Here is a 23,767-nt window from a genome sequence, read left to right on the forward strand (position 1 = left end):
AATTTCATTTTCACTTGGGACCATAAATTAATATCTTCCGAATCGGATCGTATTCTATATAGTTACCTTATACAATTACACCGGGCAACAAAAATCAATTTTTTTTTGTTATTCCGCAAAACTCCCAAATCTATTTGGGACCATAAATTAATATCCTCTAGATCGAATCGTTTTCTAGGCCCCTATTATGAGTTGCATTCGATCTTCGATATTCGTTGGTTGTCGAAGATCGAAAATCGAATGTCAATTTGGTATTATGAGCGGTGCAACGCTGTCGAAATTTTCGTTGTAAACCGAATTTAGAGTCGAATGCAATTTTGCTTTCGATTGTGTAGCGTATTGTGGGAAAACTTGTTAAAATGTAAGTTGTTTGCGATTATTTATTGTTTTATAGTAACCAAATAATAAATATATACTAAAATTGTTAATTTTATGCAGGTCGAAAGTCGTGAGTACCAAACAATAATTAGAAAGGCGAATCCACAATTCGCAAAAGGGATTTGCACCAAAGTTCAAGCAGCAAAAAAATGGGAGGAATTTACAACGGAGCTGAATTGCTTGGGAGCACCAGTGAGAAAGGCAACAAAATGGATTAAGCTTAATAATGGTTTTGTTTTTGTGATGTTTATAGAAATACATTTTTTCCCTTGGTAGGTATGGGCTGAAATACGTAGAGGAACTGAAATACATATTTTTTTCGAATGACGAATAATTGAGTAAAGAAAATTTATAACAAAAATAAAACAGAAACTGTAGAGTAAAGGTTTCTATTTAATACTTTTTAGATTTTTCTATAATATGCTAAGAACTTCATTTCTTATGTTTTCTGCTTCTCCGTTATTTGACTCCACTTCAATATCTTCAGCATCATCGTACACAGTGGGTTGAGCATACCTTCATTACCAATACTCAATCGGTACGATCCCTGAGCACAAAATCGCAGAACTGTGGCTAGCTTTAACATATTTGGAATGGATTTGGCTCGATTGCACTGCTGCAACTGGTTTTCTGTACTGGGCAGTAGGTTCATAAATGCCTCTTTAGATAATCTAAAGTTCTTTCAAAATCTGTAAGGAAATTTCTGTAATATTAAGTACGTCAACATATTTTGAAAATTCTAAACTTACTCAGGGGAAGCCATTTTTAGGGAGTTGGATGCGCCCCTCAACTGTTTTCTACTTCTAGCTAGTTCACTAATCTTTCATCGTCCGATGAATCGTCGAACCACAACTCCGTTGTACTCATTTTCACAAAAAATACTTTTTTTAACTTTTAAAAATGTTGTTAGCAAAGAATTTCAACACAATCGGTTTTTCTTTTATTTTGATTTGCTGTATCAGCTGAGAAAAATTATCTATTGTAAATGCGTCGAGCGATCGAAATTCACAATAGTCCTATTCTTCAACGAATGAGCATCATAATACCAAATGAAAATTCGTTCGATCAGCACTTTCGACTATAGTCGAAGATCGAATGTTGCTCATAATAAGGGCCCTAGTTATCCTATACAATTAAATTGTGCAACAAAAATTAACTTTTTTTGATATCCAGGAAAAATTTCATATCCACTCGGGACTATAGATTAAAAAAAAAATAATAATAAATAATTGGCGCGTACACTTCAGTTATGTGTTTGGCCGAGGCCCTCCTCCTATTTGTGGCGTGCGTCTTAATGTTGTTCCACAAACCATAGATTACTGTCCTCTATCCCCGGATCATACTCTAGTTACCTTATACAATTACACCGTGCAACCAAAATCAACTTTTTTACTGTCCAGGAAAAATTTCAATGCACGTGAAACTATAGATTTTTTATACAAGTAGTAATGTCGCATATTCAGTTTTTGATTTCCTCATAAATATGATTTTTTAAAGCCCTTTAAAGCTTCAAACTAGAAAAATTAATGAGGTATCCATTGCGTAAACTTTGTTTTTTAAAGAAAAATTATGCTAGTTTTACGTTTCTTTTTAAACAGCTAAACAGGATCGAAGTTGAGGTACGTGTATTATATATACAGATTCACGCAAAATTAATCACCCTATCGCGAGATTTATTTTTTTGCAATTGGCGTCGTATGTCAATCATATTTGACCCTTGTGGAACAGACAGCTGTAGTATACAGACAAGCAATGGAGCGGTCAAAATAAAGCTTTCCATTACTCAAAATTAATAAAAAAGTGATTCAAAAATAAAATTGGATAGTATAAATATTTTTCAAAATAATTAATAATGAAATTTCATGGATACTTTTTTCAAAGGACATAATTGTACTAACTATATTTGTCCACATGAAAAGTAAAAAATATGTTTGTTTAAAGCTGGTTATATCATTTTTCGTATGATAACCATATTAATACCATAGACTGAGTGAGTATAAGTATTCAAACCAATTTTCGAAAGTTTTATCTTTTGAAAATTTCGAATTGAAAATAACTACCAGAAATTTAAACTCATTCAATAGCTTTAATTTTGTACTGCAACTTTTATTTTATAGGAAATTTTGGAGAATTAACTTCCAGGCCGTTTCTTATTTCTCGTTCTTTACAACTTACTGATCCAACAGAGGCAGCCCTACATCAGCAAATCGTTGTAAAATATGCATCATAAATATTCAGAGAGCCTCCTTTACCCAATTCCTTATGTTTTATCAACAATTTTATAATATGGGGCCGTTCAAGTATTACGTAAGCAGATTTATTACAATTATTTACCCCCCCATCCCCCTTGTCAGCAAAAGTAAGCAAAGCTTTTATCCCCTCCCCCCATGCTTACGTAAACATTTTTCAATTAAAAATGTATTTTTTTATATTATAATTATAATGTTATAATTATAATTTTAAAAATAAGAAAATAGATTTTTAATAGAGATTAGATTTTACTGATGCAGTATTCAACATAGAGTAAGGGACAAAAATATTATAATCTTACGAACATAACAAGCTTATTTAAAATTTTTGGTACACATATTAAATTCAAATTGACAGTCTTCCGTCCATGAAACCCGAATCCATGATTCTAAGTTTTCGATGACATTGGATTGCTTCGATTGCTGCTCCGTGTTGTAAGTCTGCTCACTTTCATCCGATTATGGAATGTCTACGTCGTTCTCATCGAGCCATTCAACATCATGGTGCTCTAAATTTTGAATAATGCACATCAGTTCATTAGCACGACGAGCAGCGACTCTTACAGGTCTAACTTTCCTATCAGTGTGCGTGTTTACTTTTTTATGGATCTTCTCGATGTGACGATTTAGTGACTTGATGGAAGCATGATAAAGACCACACGTTTTGCATGTTCGACTTGATAGCCTCAATTTAACCATGACAAAAATAATCGTAGGACATTTGCAGGAAATCTTTGAGTGAAGCACTTAAGCGTAGAGCTAAATTGACTGGAAGATCAAGAAATTGCTCTCCTTCATCCAAAACCAAGTCATCAACTGTTTGTTTTACTTTTACAGGTGGTGGAAGAAACCTGTTATCTATAATAGTAATCTGAATAGGCCACTTCTTGGACGACAGCATTCTGTATTTCTACATTTCACAATTTGAAGCAAGTATTGGCTTTCACGTAGATGTTCTGAATACCATTTAATATCTGGAAAATCAGGAACATCTTGTTGACCTGCCCCAACATATTTTGCAGTAACATTATAGCCATTAATTTCCATTGAACTCCATACTTCAGCAAATACATTTCCTGCAAATTCGAAATTAGATCTTTCTAAATGTTCATCAATTGTAACCCCACGTTCATCCAAATGAGACCCAAAATGGTCATGAGGCAATATTAAACCAGCCAGTTCGCGACTAAGAGGAGCCACTCTGCGCTCTACTCTGTTGTACGCACTTCTTCCAGGAGCATTGGTAGGTAAAAACATTGCATCGAGATCATATCGCTTAAAGTGTTGTATAGCAAACCCTATGACTTTTTCATAACGCGGATTTTCATCTGGCCCTCCATCAACCGTCATGTTTACCACTAGTTTTACTAGTCCATGATCAGTTTTAGCTAATGGTCGAAACTCTTCAAGTTCGAGAAGCGTCTCGAAATCCTGAGCATGAGTATTAGCAGTAGATGAACTATGCTTTTCACTTCGAATAGCGATGTATGTTGGTCCAGAATATCCAACGGCTTCCGGTTGTCTTAGCATACTGGAAGTGATTTTGATAACAGCATAAACAGATGGTATTAATTTATGACGCTCAGCGATTACCCAATCGTGGTCAGATAATTTGATTCTACTATATTCCATGTGCATTAGAAGAGGTGCTTGCTTATTTGCCGCAGTTACGCCAATAGGGACTCGAGCTTTATCATCTTGGGTGTCTAGGGTGTCTGTCTGTTCCGGATAAAGAAATCATTTCATCGCGCCTAGGGCCTGCAATCCCGGATTCGATAGTCTCGCTCGGTCGCCAGCTTGATTTCTTGATTTAACGTATTACCGGTTTCTCGGAGACTCTATTATTATCGGACCCAGTCAAAATTTTTGGCTATATCACCCGATTATAAAAAACGAAAAGTCCAAATAAAAAATAAAAATTGTTGTCACAACAGCCAGATTCACCTGGCTTATTATGTACGGCTACCAGTACGTGTACTGCAGTATACTGCAGTGTCGACAACCTGGCTCACTATAAACGTACCCTAAAGCGAGTTCCAAACGTATGCGTGTATATTTGCGGGAATCCCCGAAAATGCGTTTCATTTTCAAGCATAGACAATGTGAGGGTTGCCATTCGTGTAAAAAAGTAAATAACTACCGATGACGTAATCATCATCTAGACTCCCCTACCCCCCATGTCATCCAAAATAAGCAAAACAAAGACCCCCCACCCCCTCATAGTGCTTACGTAATACTTGAACGACCCCTATGTAGTGATTCTACAAGGCTGTCACAGACGATCTGTTTTTGGAGGAAGCATGTTGAATTATGCTGAAATTCTCAGGAGTAAGACAACTCTTAATGGGAGCGTGTCATTATTCTGTATTACAAAATTCTGTAAATTGCAAAAAAATGCTGCTTTTTAAAATTCTGCTTTTTTTAAATTATGCTTTTTAAAATTCTGCTTTCTAAAATTCTGCTTTTTCAAAATTCTGCATGTTTAATGCGAAAAATTCTGCTTTATACAAGTTTTGTGATTTTTGTCATACAAGAAGAGAGTCAAAGTTCGAAACTCCAGGTAATATTTGATTGCAAACATATGTACATACCAATTTATAACTGTTATCAACTATAATTAATGTAGGTATGTACATATTATGTACGAGGGGATTCTGCTGTTTCCGTGGCGCCGCAATCTTATGGCGGATTCTTATAGAACTCGACAAAAGAAAACGAAATGAAGGAGTAAAATTTTTTGATATCTCGCTTAGTTTTCGAGATATTGAATAAAAAAAGGCTGGAAGGCCTCAATGGTTTTAACACGGAAAGGAGTTCTACGCAAAAATACTGTGGATTGCGTAGCCGGAGTTGGACTGATGAGGGTTATTTTTTTGAAGCGCGGCCGAAGGCCGCCCACGCGAAAAAGAGTTCTACGCAAAAATACGGTGGATTGCGTAGCCGGAGTTGGGCTGATGAGGATTATTTGTTTTAAGCGCGGCCGAAGGCCGCCCACGCGAAAAAAAGTTCTAGGCAAAAATACTGTGGATTCTATCGAAACTGAAGAAAAAATTATTATTATTATTATTATTTTTTTATTTAATATCTCGAATAATAATAAAAAATAATAATAATAATAAATTAAATAATTATATTACCTCTTTAACATTGTTAACATTATATTTTAATACAGAATTTTGTAATACAGAAATTTGTTTTTAGAATTTTGTACATACAGATTTTCGACACCAGCCCCTCTTAATCTGTAGACCCATAAGTTTCTCCATCGTCTTATGAAATCGATAAATCTGATCTGATAGTAAATCGATCGCACTACTATGGTTCGTCTTCCACGCTTTGGGTATGAAAACCACATCCACTTCAATCCACAGATTTGGAGTAGAGAGACTGCACCTGTACATTTTATTTAGTCAAAGTGCCTCTGCAACTATTGGCCTTTAGAGCATGCCTGATATAATACCACTTAAAACTGGATATTTCTAGAGTTGGAAGGTTCTAAGAGCCAATCTTTTCTTCAGTGATAAGAACTAAGTTCTAGGCTTTTATTTATTACACTATTTACAGCCCGCGGCAAAACGATAGCACCTCAACATTAATAAAATTGTAAAAATTATAAAAAATCAACGAAATTTTTCAGCAACTTCCACTGTGTTTTAATAAAATCCTGCATGCCAAAGTTGTTTCTAGAAATTTAAATTAAAAACCGTGGAATTGCGATGGCCAATTTTAAGGATTTTATTAACAAAAAATTAAACATTTAAAAAATCAAAACCTAATTGTGAAAACTGATTATTCAGTAAATTCAAAGGTTTTTTTAAATTTATAAAAAGGTTTTAAATGTTAAGAAGAGTTGAGAGAAGTAGATCCAATATTCTTGCATAACCTCAAAAGGATGAAAAAATGAGATTTGCTCTTTCAAAACATCATATTTTCAATATCACTAAAAGCTTCACAAAGTGACCTTTTTTAGCCTTTTTTTAATTATAATTTTTTTTTTAACTTACAATTTTGTTAGCTTCAAATTATTTATTTCATTTTTATATTATAAAGGATTACATAACAATAAAATTATTATACAAACTGAAAGTAGTGCAGCGCCAGCAGCTTAAAATTGAAAAAAAAGAGAAAAAGAGAAAGCAACACCGAACTCAAACATTTTCGCATTTTGTACATAAAAAGCACCAAATTTATTGCGAAGAGCAAGGAGTTGGTAGCACTCCGGAATTAGGCTAGTGTGACGCCACGCACTCTCTGATGGACGCAATCTTGTAATTCTTGTTATTAATGTAATTCTTGTATTTATACTTTCATGAAAACATGATGACAAATCTATGTTTGTAGGTAGTAAATATTGTCAACTTGAATTTTGAAAAAAATCTTTCTCAAATTATTCCAAATTGATCGTTAAAAACTTAGTTCTCTTCCACTACTCAATTAGAATTAACTCGCATTTTATTTACTTGGATGATTGCATAAACCTTCACAGGAGGATGTCTTCGCGCCAACTTGCCGTTTTTGATTTCGATGAGACTCTCATTGGTGCGTGCTGTATGCGTCAAATACTCAAATTCCTACCAGACTACAGGCGACCTCCAGCATACGACTTTGCGAAAAAGGGTTGGATCGAGTATGCCAATAGCGTATTTAAAGAGCTGCTCTCGATGGGATATTCTCTGGAGACTTTGTGCAAATTTATTTGCTCTCTGCCACCTATTCCCGGCATGCCGCAGCTTATTGAGCATCTCTGGAACTCGTCTGTCCCCCAATACGATCTCATTATAGTCAGTGATTGCTTCAGTATATTTGTCACCAATTGGTTAAAGGCACACAAACTTTTCAAATGTTTCACTGGCATTTATTGCAATCCAACGACAATCAACGATTCTGGAGAGTTAATTGTGGACAGTTATCATTGCGCCAGTTGTCCATTTAGTCCGCCTAACTTTTGTAAGAATCGCGTGCTGAACGAGTTCCTGTCCATGCAGCAACAACTGAATATAAATTACGACCGAGTGGTTTACATTGGCAATGGAAGGAATGACTTTTGTCCAACGCTTAACATGCGTTCACGTGATCTCGTGTGTGCACGCAAAGACGATGTGTTGGCAGAGAAAATTCAGAAAAATCGCAAAAGGATGAAAATACAACCGAAATTGTACTTGTGGGTCGATGGATATGAATTACTCGATAACCTGGCATTATAAACATTTGGAAGAAACAAAGTTTGAGTTTGAGCAACAAGCAAAAAAGCCGATATTATCTTAAATTGAAATAATATTACAGATTATAAGTCGAGAAAAATTAATATTATTTTTTATTTGATAACTCTGTCCTTCAAGATTTAAAATTTTTAACAATTTAACAAGTCCTTGATGACTAGTTTTTTGTAATGCTAATATGGACAAAAATGTGTGTAATACTCGTATAATATTTTGGCATAGAACATTTAATTGATGTGATTTGGAATGATATTTCACTTATAAAAGAAAAAAAAAGTTGTTAATAAAAACTTCTCGTAAAATTGATATAAAAATATTTTGGATACATAGGAAAAATTGTTCTACATAGTGGTTTATTTGTCGAAAATTAAAAAAATTTAAAGCACCTTTGCCGAAAGAGAAATTGTAACGCATCATCCATTACACTGAGAAACAAAAACGTCGAACTGAAAACAAAAACGAGAATCTTGGGTATAACTTTCATAAGGAATCTTTTGTGGAATGCACACATAGAAACAATCACAACAAAACTTGGTAAAGTACAGAACTTTCATAAAGTTATATGTAAGTTCAAGAAAAAAGGGTCCTCATATCGAAACAGCACTTGACATATGCCAGTCACTAACTGAAGAAGTCCCTACGGATACACCTCTGAAAATAATAAAAACAAAATAAACACAGCGTGTAATCATTGTTTTAGAACAACAGCTGGATTACTAATGGCAAAAGCAACAGAAACTGTAAGAGTCGAAGCGCGCTACAACGACTTTCGATGGCTACTCCGAAGTCGATCCGCAAAGCTGACGGCAAAATTAATCACAACGGTGTCGCATCCTCTACACAATGACTTTTAGAAACGCATAACTAGCCGAAGCTAGGTCAGACAAAGCTATAGAAGCACCTGCAGTATTGCGGCTATATCTCAATACCTACTGAACACGCATACGCCAATACCACCTAAACCATCAGACACATTTAGGACAAAAAAAAACATTTCAATAGGTATCTCACTGAATACTTTCCACAAAAATAACACCTCACGGGAAGTTTACAACAAAATATTCCTAATATATACAGCAAACTGTAAAACTGGTATTTTTTATTATACCGATGGCTCTTTACTCGAAGAATCACCGTCTTATGCTGTTGTAGAACAACGGACGGACGGAACGTTCCAAACAATCCATCAAGCCCTTCTTCCACCAAACGCTGGTATTTTCAACGCCGAACTAGCATCAATTAATTTTGCCGTTAAGCTAATATAGATACCAGGCCATATGGCAATAACAGGCAATGAGCTAGCGAACAAATCTGCGAAACAAACTTTTAACATCCCACTCGTAGCGGAGACTCCTTGCTTAACCACTATCATGACAAACTTCCATAGATCGCAATTTCAGAGCATTAAGAGATAGCTTGTGTGAATCGTCAACCTGTTTCTTAAGGACCCACAACTTCAAATGCGAACGACCAAACTACCACAAAGATCTCTCACGCGAAAAATGCATCACAATAGCCAGAACAAGAGTAGGTGTAACAAAATTTATATCTGAGCGATACTACAACCGAGTAACCCCACGAGAATGCAGACGCTGTAATACACCTCTTAGCATAGAACACATCCTAACGGACTGCCCCATCTCGAGCTACAGCAGCAATCTAACTACAATTCTAGACTGCAGCAAGGAAGATACGATTAAGATACTAAGCGACGCCTTCAAAAAACACAATCTGCTGCACGAATTATGAACACGCTTGCCAGGCAAAATGGTCCAGTAACCGAGCCTCTAAAAATATTTTATAAATTAATTTGTAAAGTATAAATTCAATAATAATAATAAAAAAATTAATAATTCAGTGGTCACTAATGAAGTAAAATTTTTCAGAAGTAGTATAAAATTAGACTTAAGAATGAGATACTATGAGTATAATGAAAGTAATCAATTTATTTATTATTACAAAGATCTGTTGTTCAAAAACCTGTAGTAACGATGCGGCAAGCTCAAGCTTATATAATAGGCTTTGATGACCTTACCAAAAACTTGTGTGATGTTCCTTCTTCTCGAGTGCTTCTCTAGCGAAATCAAATACGCAGTTCACCTACTCAATAGCGGAGTGATGTCTGCGAAATCCGAATGATTGCATGGGCAGAAGGTTCCTCTCTGCAATTATCGGATTAAGCATTTTCAGCAACAGTTTTTCGAAAAGTTTCGAAAATACAGGCAGTAAACTTATCGGCCTATAAGAAGAGACCATATTCTGAGCTTTCGCTGGCTTGGGTATGAGAGTATTATTTCTTAAGCATCGCATTAAATATAAAAGTGATGAACTTATACCCGCATGTGGGTAATTCTTTATCCTGGCGCTTCTTTTGTTTTGCGGACTATACTTACTGTGTACTTAAGGGGTTATATACAGTTAAAAGGTCGAAAAAAAGCGAATTTTCAGAATTTTTTTTGAAAAAACTTTAAACTTAACTTAAGGGGGGATTCTACTGTAAAAATCAAATTTTCATGGATTTTGTTTTCATACTTGTATTAATTTAATTAGTAAAAAAAAGTTTAGGGTTACATAAACACAGGTCTTGAGTGTACAAAAAAATTTTTTTAATTTATTTTCATTTCAAAATGGCAGCTGTACAGCCGCTCCCCCGAAACGCCTTTTGAAATCTGCCCACACTGTCGCGCATTTAAAAAAAATCTGAAATGAAAAAAACCAAATTTTTTGTATTATATATCATTATTTTTAGTTGTTAAGCCTATTACTTGCAAAAAAAAAATTTTTTGTAAAATTTTTGAAGTTTTTTAAAAAATCGACATTTTTTTGTTGTCATTTTGTTATTAAAAAAGGGGTTATAAATAATAAATTTTTTCCCACCATAGCTTTAAAAACTAGTAAATATTGTTAAAAATATACTATCAAAGTTTGAGCTTGATATGTTAATTTTTCACGGAGCTGTGATGTGGGCAATTTTGAAAACGTGGTTTCGAGAAAAACACGCTTAAACAATTTTTCATACTTACAGCTTAATCAGCTATTCCTGCCCCATATAACATTTCGTCTGCTCTTAATATTTCATTATCCTCTTCAAGAAGAGCCTCTGTACGAGAATCTATAGATATTCTGACATGGGTAACCAAGTAGAAGGTTGGAGTAGGGAACGTCTTATCTCTTGATCAAGCGCATATGACCGTAAACCGCTCGAGCGCTCAGTTTATACCTGCTTAGCTAAAACTTTTATAACTTGAAAACTATTCAAGATTTCTTTTTAAGATTTTCATGGAACATTCTGGAGTTATTTCTGAGTATGTTTCAACAAAAAGTAAAAAATCGATTTTTTTTTTAAGTTTTACAGTAGAGGCCCCCCTTAACTGTATTTTAAGACTTAGTATTAGTAAAAATATTTATTTGGAAAGGAGCTACAGCTGAACTCCGGGGGCTACTCTCAAAAAAGACGTTTTGCGGTGACCACTATATCTCTGAACTTGATCCTCTGAAATTAAAAAACTGAACTAAAACTAATGTTAAATCTAGTAATTAATCGAAGGAATAAGCAAAATAAATTTTTTTTGACAAAATGGCGATTTCTCAAAAAAAAAATCGACTTTTCACCAAAATTTCGCCCTTAAATTGTTTATAAAAAAATATTTATCAGCGATTCATATTTATTTATAAATAAAGGGTTTATTAAAAAATAAAGGGTTTTCCAATAAGAGGTGTTATTTTGATATTCAAAGAAAAATGCTATTTTTTAATATAAATGATCGGATGTTTATTTCATCATAAAGAGGAAGGTATGCCGTTAATAGTGGAAAATATTATCAGGCAAATGAAAGAAAAAACAGGACAATATCCTTTTCATGAAATTTTGCATAACCGAATTGCAAAGTGGCTGCCCTATGCCTTCGATGTTGGTGTAGACCTTCTCCTTCACGTGGCCCCAAAGAAAAAAGTCACAAGGTGTTAAATCACAAGATCTCGGTGGCCAATTGTGATCACCTCTTCGAGAGATAACACGGTCTGGAAAATTTTCCCGTAAAATATCAATGGTTTCGTTGCTTGTGTGGCACGTAGCGTCGTCTTGTTAAAAACAAACGTTATCCAGACCAATGCCATCCAATTCTGGCTATAAAAAATCGTTAATCATCTCTCGATAGCGCAATCCTATTCAAAATAACAACTGTTATTGGAAAATACTTTATATTTAAAAAGCTCGTGTTGAAATTTGAGACTAATCGGTGTAGCCGTTTTCGAGTAATGTTGGTCACCGACTTTGAAAACACCATTTTGAAAAAAAAAACGCGTTTAAAGTTCCGGCCTTGTACTTTCAAGCGCTCTGAAACGCCTTTAAGCGGGGAATGCTGCTGAAATGGCAGTCCTTGGCCGGATATAAGTCCGGGTCGTTCCGGTAACGTAGAACCGACTGTCGTGGGAATGACAAGTAACCCGTTGTTGTTGTTGTTGTTGTTGTAACAGCATAAACATTCCACATACTTATATACGGTCAATGCTGGTGGAGTGACAGTCCTTGGCCGGATATAAATCCAGGTCGTTTCGGTAACGTAGAACCGACTGTCGTGGAAACTACTGTGTGCCTGTCACAAGTAACCCGTAGCTTGCGTTGGTGACAAATTTTATTAGTACTCAGAGTTCTTTACTTCTCTTATCCAGAGCCTGTTGTACCAATGATGCAAATTAAGTCATTTTGCACTGATTCCTGATCTTGTGCTGTTCCACCAGCCTCCGCCCATTCAAAATAAAACAAAATTGTAGGGTGGTTGGTTGTTGTTTTTTTCTTTTTTTTTTAAAGTACAAAATAAAAAAGGATTTTTTCGATGGGAAATTTTAAAAATTGTATAGTTTCGTCACAATTTCGGAAAAATATTGTTAAAATTTTGGAAATATAATAGTTTTTCTGCTATAAAAATAAGTTATTTTTTATTAAAAGTTGTAGAAAAATTTTATTCATTGAGGAAGAAGTAAAACGTCAATATTTCAAAAATGATATGCGTCGTGGTAAAATGATAACTACATACAAACAGTAACAACATATGATTTTAAAATGCATACGAGAGTAAGAAGCAATCCAAATTACAGTTCATTTCACGCCCACACTATAATATTTACTTATATTCAAAACACAATCAATACTTTGTTGAAGTAAATAATTATGACTGGCAAATGTTTTTGTTTTGTGTTATTGCATTTTAATCACATTTTATAATCTAGGTTCACCTTTTGTAAGATTTGTTTATGCGTTTGCCAATATTTAAATATAAAAGTTTAAAATCTGATTTACTATTAGTAGACTAAGGCACTTAAAATGCCACGGGAACGTGTTTTTAAAGCATTTTAATGCTGTATTGTAAAATATTTCGCGAAAAATGCGGAAATACTGCATGTATGTATGTATTTCAATTCGCAACATTTACTGCAACTTCAACTAAGAAGTGTAAGCTAAAAAACTCAAAGAAAATTACTGCGAAAATTTATTTTTACAAATCGAAATTTGTGAGAAAAAGTAGAAAAAGTATGTAATTTCGAGAACTATGCAGTTTTTATTGAATTTTTAGCAAGATTTCAAAATTCGTTTATTATTTTGTATGCATTTTGAGCAAGATTTCAAAATTCGTTTTTCAATCTGTACGAATTTTTAGCAAGATTTCAAAATTCGTTTTTTATTCTGTACTTTGTCAAAAAATATGTTTAAATTTTATTGGATGTTTTACGAGTCGGAATCAACTCACTCTTTTACACGTTGTTCACAAGTATACAATTTTTATGGGCCATTATTTGTCTGGTTTATTGTTCGTAATTTGAGTTTTTGGATGTTCTGAGTGATATTTTTGATTTACCTATTTTTTTTTTTTTGGTTTTTTTTTGTTCTTTTTGTTTTACATTGCCAAATCTCGTAATGCCAGTTTTCAAAACTTTTATAAAAACAGTGAATGAATTTTAATTAAATTTCTGTAAACTGAAACTAAATTCTAAAATAATCCAGTTATTAACGTTTAGAGTTTCAAAATCATATTGACTAAATTTCATAAAACTGGCATTTGGAGTTTAGCAGTTCTTTTTATTTTATCAAATGTGCTTGCACTTTTTAATAGCTAATTGAAATTTCTACAAATTTTTATCTTAAAACAGTATTCCCTCTTCTTAATGGGTTAAAAAAAATATAGTAAAAGAAATCACTGAAACGTGAAATTACTTGAACGCCACTTCCTTCAGTTGGCTGCCAGTTAACTAATCCAAGCTCGTACCAAATGGGCAGCCTGTTCAAATCACATATCAGTGCAATTCACAATTAAGTAAAATTAAGCTGGCATTTACAATTGGCCCTGGCAACACAACATCAAAATATATTTACTTGCATTTGTCATCACAATTTGCGAATGCCATGACGCCAGATCATTTGCAGTGAATTGTGAATTGCCCTAATATATTCAAATACTTTAGTATTTTTAAAATCAAAATTAAAAAAAAAAAATTATTCCTATAGTAACACAAAAATGTATGTATCTATAAAAATAGAAAAATCTATGCATTCTACGCGTCGTCAGCAAAATAAAAAGTGAAAACACATTTGATATTAAATTTCTTTCTTCGACGTTCCAACTTCAATTGTGCGAACAAACTGCACTACAAAAATATTCGCACTAAATTAACTTAATGAGAAAAACTAAAAAAAAAAATCAAAACAATTAAATATAAGTATATTTATCTTCATATTAAAGCCAATTGAAGCCGTCTCTTAGGGTAACTCATAAATGTTCGAATTGTGGTCATGATGCAAAGGCTCTCTTTTGTTTTATGTTAATCTGCCTCATGCGACTTCATATATAAGTAAGTAGTTTTGCTTTTTATTTCAGCCGAAAGATAAATACCTAAGAAGGAACTAATAACTGGAAAACTTGAATACAAATTACAATTACACAAAAATATGTTATGAAAGTTGTAAGTAATTTGTCACTTTCATAGAAATTTGAACATTATTCTGAGTAATAGTAAAAATGCAATAACTCGAGGTACGTTGTACATTTTTTGCGCTCAAATGCCACATGAAAATAGCAAGAATATATTTGTACCGAAATTAATCTTCATTATAAAAATGGAAGAACCCAATGAGAGCATTTAAATAGAGCGACAAAAAATAGGCATTTCATTTCTGTACACGACAAGTTACTTTGCACTTTTTGTTTACATTTCAGTACATATATATGATTTACAGTATGATTTATCAATTAAACTAAAAGTAAAATTTATTGTACTATCACAAGGCGTTGGTAGAGCGTGATGATGGAATGAAATGATGGTTTAGTTGGTACTTGTACCATCAATTTATGGCTACTGTTACGCTTTATAGCCTACCTATTAGTCGTCTAGTGGTTTCTCACTATTTGTAGGTGGCATTTTCGTTAAATGATTTATAATTATTCTAATATTTTATTTTATAAAACTTAAGTTTCACAATAATTTACTTTTTAAAAATTTTATAAAGTATTGGAGAAATTGTAGTGTCCCAACAAAAGCAGACAATTATTTATGTTTGTATTTTTATTTTATATAGATTGAACCAAAATTAGAAAAAAAAATGAATTTCGTCTGTACGCTTCCGTTTTTATCAAAGTAAAGAAAAAATTTAAATTTCAATAGAAATAAATAAAGTGGTTTTGTAGTTGGTATACTTAGAAAAGAAACAGTTAAAACGGCGAAGGAAGCATTGAAGAAAATGCATAAAAAGTTATATTAATTTGCCTATTTCATTTTTGAAATTCTAAAATTGTGTTACAAATATACCAACTCAAATGTTTTATCATTTTTGTCAAACTTTTGCAATTTTCTTCTACTCCAAATATCTCAGTTCCTACTATGTCCTGTTTCGCATATTTCCGCCACTTACTAAACATGCGATTCAATTCAATATTTGAAAAATGCATGTATTTGTTGTAAAATTTCTAAAATTTCGTTTCAAATAAGGTCTCAAATCGTTTCAAGCTTGTCTTCAAAAAAAAAAAAAAAGAAAAACAAAAAAAAAACACTTCCCTCGATTTCTTAACTGTTACATCTCGCATACAATAATTCTGCTTTTCCTCCACTATCCTATATTTTAACCAATCGGCTACTTTCTCATTGATTGGCGTGTTTCCTAACAAAACACATTTGCAATAAAATTTTTTGTAAATGAGAAATTCATCCAGGAACTAAAACTGGGTGTGAATTTCTGCTGTTCATGCCGATGACGTACTTCTTGTTCAGTTTCAAACTGTTGTGTCTGTTCGGACGTGGCTTCTTGTTGTTGCAATATTTGTATTAAGTTCTTTTTTGGCTGCAGTTCTTGTTGCTGCGGCTGCGGCTGCTGTGTATTATATGATGTACTGCGTTTTAGGATACGCAAATTTGTGCCCGATGCCATGCGCTGTAGTTCTTGAGTTGGTTGACCAGCTGTCGGTGTGGCAAAATGCAAAGTTGCCGATGCTGGCCGTGGCTTCTGGGCCGAATTCGTTGTTGATGTTAAGCTTGGAGTTGAGGCTGCTTCTACAGCAAATGCGAGTAATTCGGCGCCAGTGGACGCCGTTGGTGTAGGATTAGATGCAACTCGAGCACTATGGGCGGCAGTGTTGTTAATCGCATTATTGTTGTTGTGATTGCTTTTATTATCACTATGAGTTATAGCATTTGAGTTAACAATAATCATTGATAATTGTTTTTGTACGCGATGTTTGTTATTGCCACCACAATTGTTATTGTTATTGGTGTTGCTGTTACTGTTTTTATTAGTACTTTGTTGTTGTACGCACATTTTATCACTCTGCGATTTAGCGCGCACCCGTCCGCTGTTATAGCTGGCATTCGATTGCGATTGCTGCTGTTGCCTTTGTACCTTTGAAGCTTTTTCGGCTGATGCCTTCAATTGCTGTTGTTTCTCTTTGCGAATCAAATCGAAGGAGCTGACAATCTAAAACAAACGACAGAATTAAAAGCAATATCAAATAGCTGATAATTAAAAATTATTAAATTCATTTTTTTTTTGAAAGTTTAAAATAAAATTGTTTTTGAAAATTAAATTTTTTCAAGTAATTTTATTTTTTAATATTTTTTTTTTAATAATTTTTTTTTAATACTATCTTTTTTAAATGATTTGTTTTTAATTTTTTTTTTTTTAAATAAGTTTTTTGAAATATTTTTCTTTTAAATAATTTTTTTTTAATAATTTTTTTTTATAAATTTTGTTTTGAATAATTTTGTTTTAATTATTTTTTGTTTAATTATTATTTTTTTTTTTTTAATAATTATTGTTTTTAATAATTATTTTTTTTTAATAAAATTTTTTTTAATAAATTTTTGAATAATTAAAAAATCAATTAAAATTAAATTAAATTATTATGAAAACTTTTTATGCGGGATATTTCAAGTCCGTGTTTCTTTTTTTATTTCAAATTAAACACACATTTTTACTGGAAATTCTTATTAAGAACTCGAGTTTACAAATCGTCATTGGCTAACTGAGATAAGTACTAACTTATTTATATATTTTTGTCGCCTAATTAGTATCGTCAATAATTTCAAAATCAAATGTTATATTTTCAAAACGAAGAAGTTCTTGGTTTTCGCAAAAAAATTACTGAACTTATCTTCTTCTTTTTCTTGATTGGTACGAAACCAAAGTTTAACAAAGCCAGTTGTTTCTTTTTAGTGCTAACCGGCGCCAGTTGAACTGAACTTATACGCCCCGAAAATACACAAAAGTAAATTTGTTTCCCGATTTTAATAGTTTCTATCTAATAGGTTTAGTACTAGCTTTTGGCAAATTTATAATTAAGATTAAATTGACTTCAGAAGTAAAAGTCGACTCTTAACTCGAGTACGACGAAGATAAACACACCGACTTAAGCTTGACTATGTAGGACAGAAAATAGTGCGAAGTTTAAAAAATCGGGCGATCATGGCCGATAACGACACGTCTCGGACGAAACTGGATTGGAGTTATCGAGTCCATTTACTTCAATTTTTCAATTAACTTTTTTATTTCTGTCGGGCGATTAAAACGCGCGAATATATCCCCAATTTTGCGAAAATTTGTTATCAGATCCCACCAATGACTTGATTTATTGGATTTTAGAAATTTTTAAAAACAGTTCTCGAGCAAGATCGCACTCATTTTAGTAAATTCAGGATTTCCTGCTTAATATCTGTCAAAAAAGAAGTGTTCAAACTGTGACAGCTAAAAAAAAGAAATGCGTACTTGAAAGTCCCTATAACAAATAAAAAATATGCACTGCTATAATTATCTCCCTTCGTAGATATTGGGAAAATTTACACAAAATAATATCAATTCTCTGAAAATAGAACAGGGTTGTAGTGAACAAAAACCAATAGAACTTAAGCTCAGCACCAGTGAAAACGCAGTACTCACCTTTTCTCCATTTTGGTTACTGCCATTTTGACTTTGACTGTGAAACAATTGGCGTTTGGATGACGTGCAGCCAGCCACATTATTGTTGTTGCTATTTTGTCCGTTATTGCTGCTGCCGGCAGTAACCAGTTTTACTGAACTGCCATTGCGCTTATGATTTGATCCTGTTTTACAGTTACCAGACTCACCATTATTAGAAATCGATTCCGTAATTGGTTCAATGTTATCAGAGGCAGTTGTTATCATGTTAGATGAGTTTTTACAAATGGTATTTAAATTACAATTATTTGAACTTAAGTTATTTAGTTTAATACCATCCAAATCACCCATCGATTTATGCCGCTGTCTTTTTGAGCGATTACTGCTGTTGCTTGTTGATGCTGCAGTTGCATTATTGCTATTGCCACAATTAGCTGTATTTCCACCACTCATTTTTAAGGCGTTATGCTTATCATCATAATTTGTATGTGGTTTAATCTTCTTACTACTACTATTTGCATTTGTGTGCTTTTGATTATTACAGTTATAAGTGCCGCCACATACAGCTGCTGCTGTGGCCGCCGCTGCTGTTGTCATCAGCGTTGCAGGGGAATTTGTAAAATCAGACGAATTACTTCCGACTGCGCCAGAATATTTACGTTGCGTCTCTAAACCCGAGCGCTTATCATGCACCCACTTTTTAAGTGGTTTAACAAATGGCATTATCATAAAAAATGAATTGGCGTTTATACCCAATTTGGCTTTTGATATGGCATCATTTTTATTGACCGGCAACGAATCGATCGGAAACCAATCACAACATTTAATCTCATTACGAGTCCGCGGTGAGAATTGCGTATCTAGAGACACATCGCGCACTATGTACAAGCGTGTATATTGATAATTGAACACAGCCTCAATGTAGTCATTTGGTACTATTAATTTAGTTATATCGTAGCCAGTCTCCTCATAAACCTGTTATTTAACAGTATTAATTAATTAATATAGTCAATAAATTTATATATGCGCATAAATATGTTATATAGTGTATTTAACTCACTTCTCTCGTGGCGCAATGCACTGGATCTTCGTTCTCATTGACTTTCCCCTTGGGAAAGCCCCATGAGCTTTTAGCAAAGTAAGATTGCACTAAAAGGCAAAAATTGAGATCCTCGGATATTAGTATGGCCCCATAGGTGGGCACTGATAGTTTGTAATTTTTCCAATCATCTAATATTTTATCGATTGACGATAAATGTTCACGTAGAAATGGAATATGCTGTAAATTATATTGTATTGATGAGTAAACTGATTATATTAAAATTTAATTAGAGTATATGTAGTTTTGTCGCTACCTGAAATAATTGTATCGCGAACTGTTTCATACCGCAAGATGGTAATTTCCTCTTTTTGCCTGCTTCATCGCGTTGCTGTTGCTGATCTGCAGCGCAGAAGAAATCCAAGTAAAACCAATGTGCCAACTCAATTTGAAAGCAAATCCTTATAAAATTGCTCAATTCCATATCGGGAACATTAATAATAAAACGACTTGCCAAATCATCAAGGATATCGGACGGAATTTGTAAACCATTTTTGATGCCATTTACTGTACTAGCCGCAGGTTTTGTGCTCATAACTGGTGTTCTTGATGCGGCCACTGTGAATGTTGAGCTTGAGGAATTCGTTGCTGGTGCGGCTAAAATTGATGAATATGTTGCTGATGTAGATGTAGATGATGCTGATGCTGATGTAGATGATGATGTTGGTACATTTGGAGTGGCGATCTGTTTGTTTTTAATCAGTTTGCTGGTTGTATTTGTGTTTTTCACTCTCAAAGCAGCCAACAAGTCATCTGACGTTTTCGCAAACACTTCCTTTTGCTGCTGCTGCAGCGCATGATCACTGCTATTGCACTGGAGTATTTTCGAATTGTTTTTTTGCTTTTGAGTCAGTGTCTGACTCTCGATTATATCGACATTGTTTCTTCTTACATTTAGTGCGTTCTTAAGGATTAGCGACGCTAGCTCATACTGGTCTTTAGTTGGCAAATCTTTAATTGGAAATAGAATTGTATATAATATAAATTGTTTGTAAAAGTAAAACAATTGAAATCAGTTCTTATCTTTATATGGTGAATGGCGTTGGGCGGTAAACAAATTTAAAAGTTTAACTTCAAATAGTTCGAAAATTATGAACTTCTGGCAGCTAATATAAGGTATAATAATAAAGTATTTGGAAAGCATAGGACTTCGACTTCTTAACGGTACCACTTTTACTCTCAAATTCAGTTGTTTCCACTTCAAAGCCAATCCAAAGATGTACCTCACATATTACAAAGTACTAAAGTATTAAAAAATTTGTAATTTACCTTCTTTCTTTATACAACATTCCTTCGGTGAGGCAAACAAATTTAAAATGCTGTGGTCAACAACATTGGCGCCATTACCAGCGTTGTTATCGCAGGTTTTATTAAAAGCACTATTATCACTTTGGCGATCCAGCGTTGGAAATACTTCAACTGCTATTTTGGATTGCGTCGACGGCGCAAAAACCGTATTCAAACCAAATTCCATTACTTGTCTCAGAGCTTTTCAATTTGTTTTTGTGTTTACTTTTAAGCTTAAAGGTCTTAATTATCAGTCAACCCTTATCCGAAAATGTTTATTTAAGTTTATACAGAAATGTTGCAAATAAAACTTCGAAGCAACAAAACACAAACGCAATTTTTATATTTACTTCACGTTAATACATTAGCGAGTAAATTTATCGCGACGAATAAGTTTTTTATGAAACGATTAAGGAGTGGAGAGATGCTCGTGGAGGCAAATGCTGCTGTAACTAAGTTTGTTTTTCTTTGTGACCGATAAAACTTGTACCTGTCAAATTACCGTAGCCACAAAAATCACCAAAATTAAATCTCCACAAAATATTTAACCAGCCGTTATTTGTTGGTTTCGTTATTAATTCGTTTTTGATATTGTTTTTATTTATTTTCTTTATCGCGTAGTGGAAAGCCATCCAGAGCATAGGGTTGTAACAGTTTCCGAAATATATATATTTTTTTCTACGTCGGGCAACTCCTCTACATCTCAAACTCTCCACTAATATATGTATACACTCTGCGTTGGTATTCGTGTATTAAAACACTTTCTAAATGGCGACCAGGAAACAAAATTTTTCCTTAACTATAGTGTTATTTCTTCGTTGAAATTCTTTTTCTTTTAAATTCCGCTTGGTTTGCACTTCAACACAGATTTATACACATGTATTTATAGCCCTTCAACTTCTTTTATTTTCTACTCAAGATGGAAAAACTTTGGTAGCTGTTTATTCACCTTCTCGTCGTTGTTTAACTGCGTGTCGAAAACCACAATACCACCTTGTTCATTTTTTAAATTAATTTCTCAACCTTGCCATAGATATAACAAGGTATCTGCAGCAGCAATGCACGATGACTATTTATAAAAAAATATTTACAAAGAGAGAAAAAGCAAAGAAACTTCGAGCTACTAATTATACCTTGTATTTTAATTGCTATATTTTTTGACATTTTTATATATTTTTTATTTTTTATTTTATAAAGGTTTACATAACAATAAAATTATCATACAAACTAAAAGTAGTCCAGCGCTAGCATCGGAGGCTTTCGGCTGGCAGGTTGATTATGGCTCGATTAGATCCGACGAAGTAGATCAGTATCTTTGAGATAGTTATATAATATAGATATGCTGGCTTCGGTTGGATTTTTTAATATTTCAAGAGGGTCAATGTTGCGAAAGTAATGATGTTTAGTCGATGCAAGGTTAGGGCATGAAGACAGAATGTGATTTATACTCAGGGTAGAGTTGCAAAACGGGCATAGATTGGGTGGAATGCCTTGAAGTATATGGGCGTGTGTAATTATTGTGTGGCCTAGTCGAAGGCGTATGTATGGTGTGACCATATTCGTTGGAATTGACTCACTAAAACCTGGTTTTAGGCGCTTAGGATTAACTAAGGAGTAGGGATGGTTATAATTACTCCACTTGCGTAGGAGGTCACTTTGCCTTTGGTGTTTTATGAGACTGTAGATGTCATGTTTAAAGATGATATTGGTTGTAATGGTAGGGGTGATTCTCATTTGTTTTGCAATTTGGTCAGCATGTGTCTTACCATTAATATCTGCGTGGCCAGGAATCCACATAATTTAGATTTTTTGTGGAACGGACTTGTATGGAAGATGGGTTTCGTTAAGAAGAATAATTGAATGGTTGTGTGTTTTAATAAGCATTTCTAAATCAATATATTATAATAACCGTTGATATTCCATTGTAATAAAACTAACATAAGAATGCGAAAGGAGGGAGAAAAAAAAAAAAAAAATAAATAAATAAATAAAAAAGTTGTGTTTGTTGTAATGCTGTTATTAGGAGTTAGATATGTCCATGGAAGTATTATAAGTGTGCGGTGCGTTGGGAGGAAGTATGTGATCAGATGAGTCGGCTGTTGAGTTGGAAGAATTAGTAACTGAGCGATGAGAAGAGATAGTGTTTGTAAAACGTGAGAGAATATTTGCTGTACTGTTATCGGAGTCTTGAGGGATATCATAGTTGGTGTTAGTTAGATTTTCTGTGTTTGTTTCATTAGTTGTTGTCTGATTGTAAGAAGAGAATAGAGAATGGAAGTTAAAGTTTTGAGAGATGGGGAGAGTAGTATTGTTGTTGGTAGAATTGGAAGTTAAATCGATATTTGTGTTGATTACATTAGCGAATTCCGTATTAGTATATTCTTTTGTGAAGTTGTTTGTGGAGATTGAATTGTAGATGTGGAAGCTAAGTCGATATTTGTGTTAATTACATTAGCAAAGTCAGAATTAGTGGCAGTTTGCATTGTGAAGTTATTGTTTGTAGGAATTGTATTGTTAGCGTTGTTTTTTGTTGGTGTTAAGTTAGAAATTGTATTGTTGGAGTAGTTTTCTGTTGGTGATAAGTTTTTGGATATTGGAGCTGATGATTTGATAACATTAGCGAATGATGATGGGATGTGAGGGATAGAGATTTGATCTTTATATTTTTTAACTGCTTCGCGCATAGTGCATTTTTCGAGGGCTTTTATTTTAAGAATTTCTTTGCTTTGCTGGAATTTGGGGCAAATGTTAGAGTGGGATGGGTGATCACCCGCGCAATTAGCGCATAATATTCTAATGCATTCGCTTTGGTCATGTGGGGGGAAACTACAAATAGCACAAACTGGAAGACCTTTGCGAAATTTTTTTGTATGCCCAAATTTTTGACAGGACTTACATCTCATGGGGTTAGGAATATACGGACGGACGGACAGAATTCTCCAGGCAATTCAATTTTTTCCGGTAATTTATATTTATCAAAAGACAAAATAATGCACCCAGTAGGGTTTGATACACCGTTTGTTGCTTTTACAAATTTATATATAGATGTAACTCACATTTTTATATATTTTATTATATTCAACATAGAATTTGTGGAAGGGTTGGATTTTTGTTATTCTTTTCACATATAAATATAAGG

General features: G+C 33.6%; 2 protein-coding genes across 3 annotated transcripts; one reads left to right on the top strand and one right to left on the bottom strand.

Moving 5' to 3' along the window:
- Positions 1-6,977: 6,977 nt before the first annotated feature.
- On the top strand, positions 6,978-8,092 carry LOC129241286 (pyridoxal phosphate phosphatase PHOSPHO2-like). Its single transcript, XM_054877535.1, has one exon. The coding sequence runs from the start codon at positions 7,118-7,120 to the stop codon at positions 7,829-7,831; it is 714 nt and encodes a 237-aa protein (XP_054733510.1). The 5' UTR covers positions 6,978-7,117; the 3' UTR covers positions 7,832-8,092.
- A 4,606-nt stretch (positions 8,093-12,698) lies between these two features.
- Positions 12,699-21,613, bottom strand: LOC129240699 (serine/threonine-protein kinase pakD). 2 transcript variants are annotated; one of them, XM_054876654.1, is made up of 6 exons: positions 21,543-21,569; positions 20,611-20,938; positions 19,598-20,292; positions 19,303-19,521; positions 18,264-19,217; positions 12,699-16,805 (listed from the first exon to the last, which is right to left on the bottom strand). In XM_054876654.1, exons 2-6 carry the CDS (start codon positions 20,813-20,815, stop codon positions 15,996-15,998), a joined length of 2,883 nt encoding a protein of 960 aa, XP_054732629.1. In that variant the 5' UTR covers positions 20,816-20,938; positions 21,543-21,569; the 3' UTR covers positions 12,699-15,995. The 2 variants fall into 2 exon arrangements, with proteins under 2 accessions (XP_054732629.1, XP_054732628.1); XM_054876653.1 differs by having other exon boundaries at positions 20,611-21,613.
- Positions 21,614-23,767: the final 2,154 nt, after the last annotated feature.

Source organism: Anastrepha obliqua, chromosome 3, assembly GCF_027943255.1.
Source record: "Anastrepha obliqua isolate idAnaObli1 chromosome 3, idAnaObli1_1.0, whole genome shotgun sequence".
In the NCBI taxonomy this organism is placed as follows: domain Eukaryota; kingdom Metazoa; phylum Arthropoda; class Insecta; order Diptera; family Tephritidae; genus Anastrepha; species Anastrepha obliqua.

Bases quoted from the DNA above. Each gene is read 5' to 3' on its own strand.
- LOC129241286 (XM_054877535.1), top strand. From the start codon at position 7,118: ATGTCTTCGCGCCAACTTGCCGTTTTTGATTTCGATGAGACTCTCATT.
- LOC129240699 (XM_054876653.1), bottom strand. From the start codon at position 20,815: ATGGAATTTGGTTTGAATACGGTTTTTGCGCCGTCGACGCAATCCAAA. The intron at 19,218-19,302 runs GTGAGTTAAATA...GTTAAATAACAG, and splicing joins TGCATTGCGCCACGAGAGAA to GTTTATGAGGAGACTGGCTA. The intron at 16,806-18,263 runs GTGAGTACTGCG...CGTTTGTTTTAG, and splicing joins GTAACCAAAATGGAGAAAAG to ATTGTCAGCTCCTTCGATTT.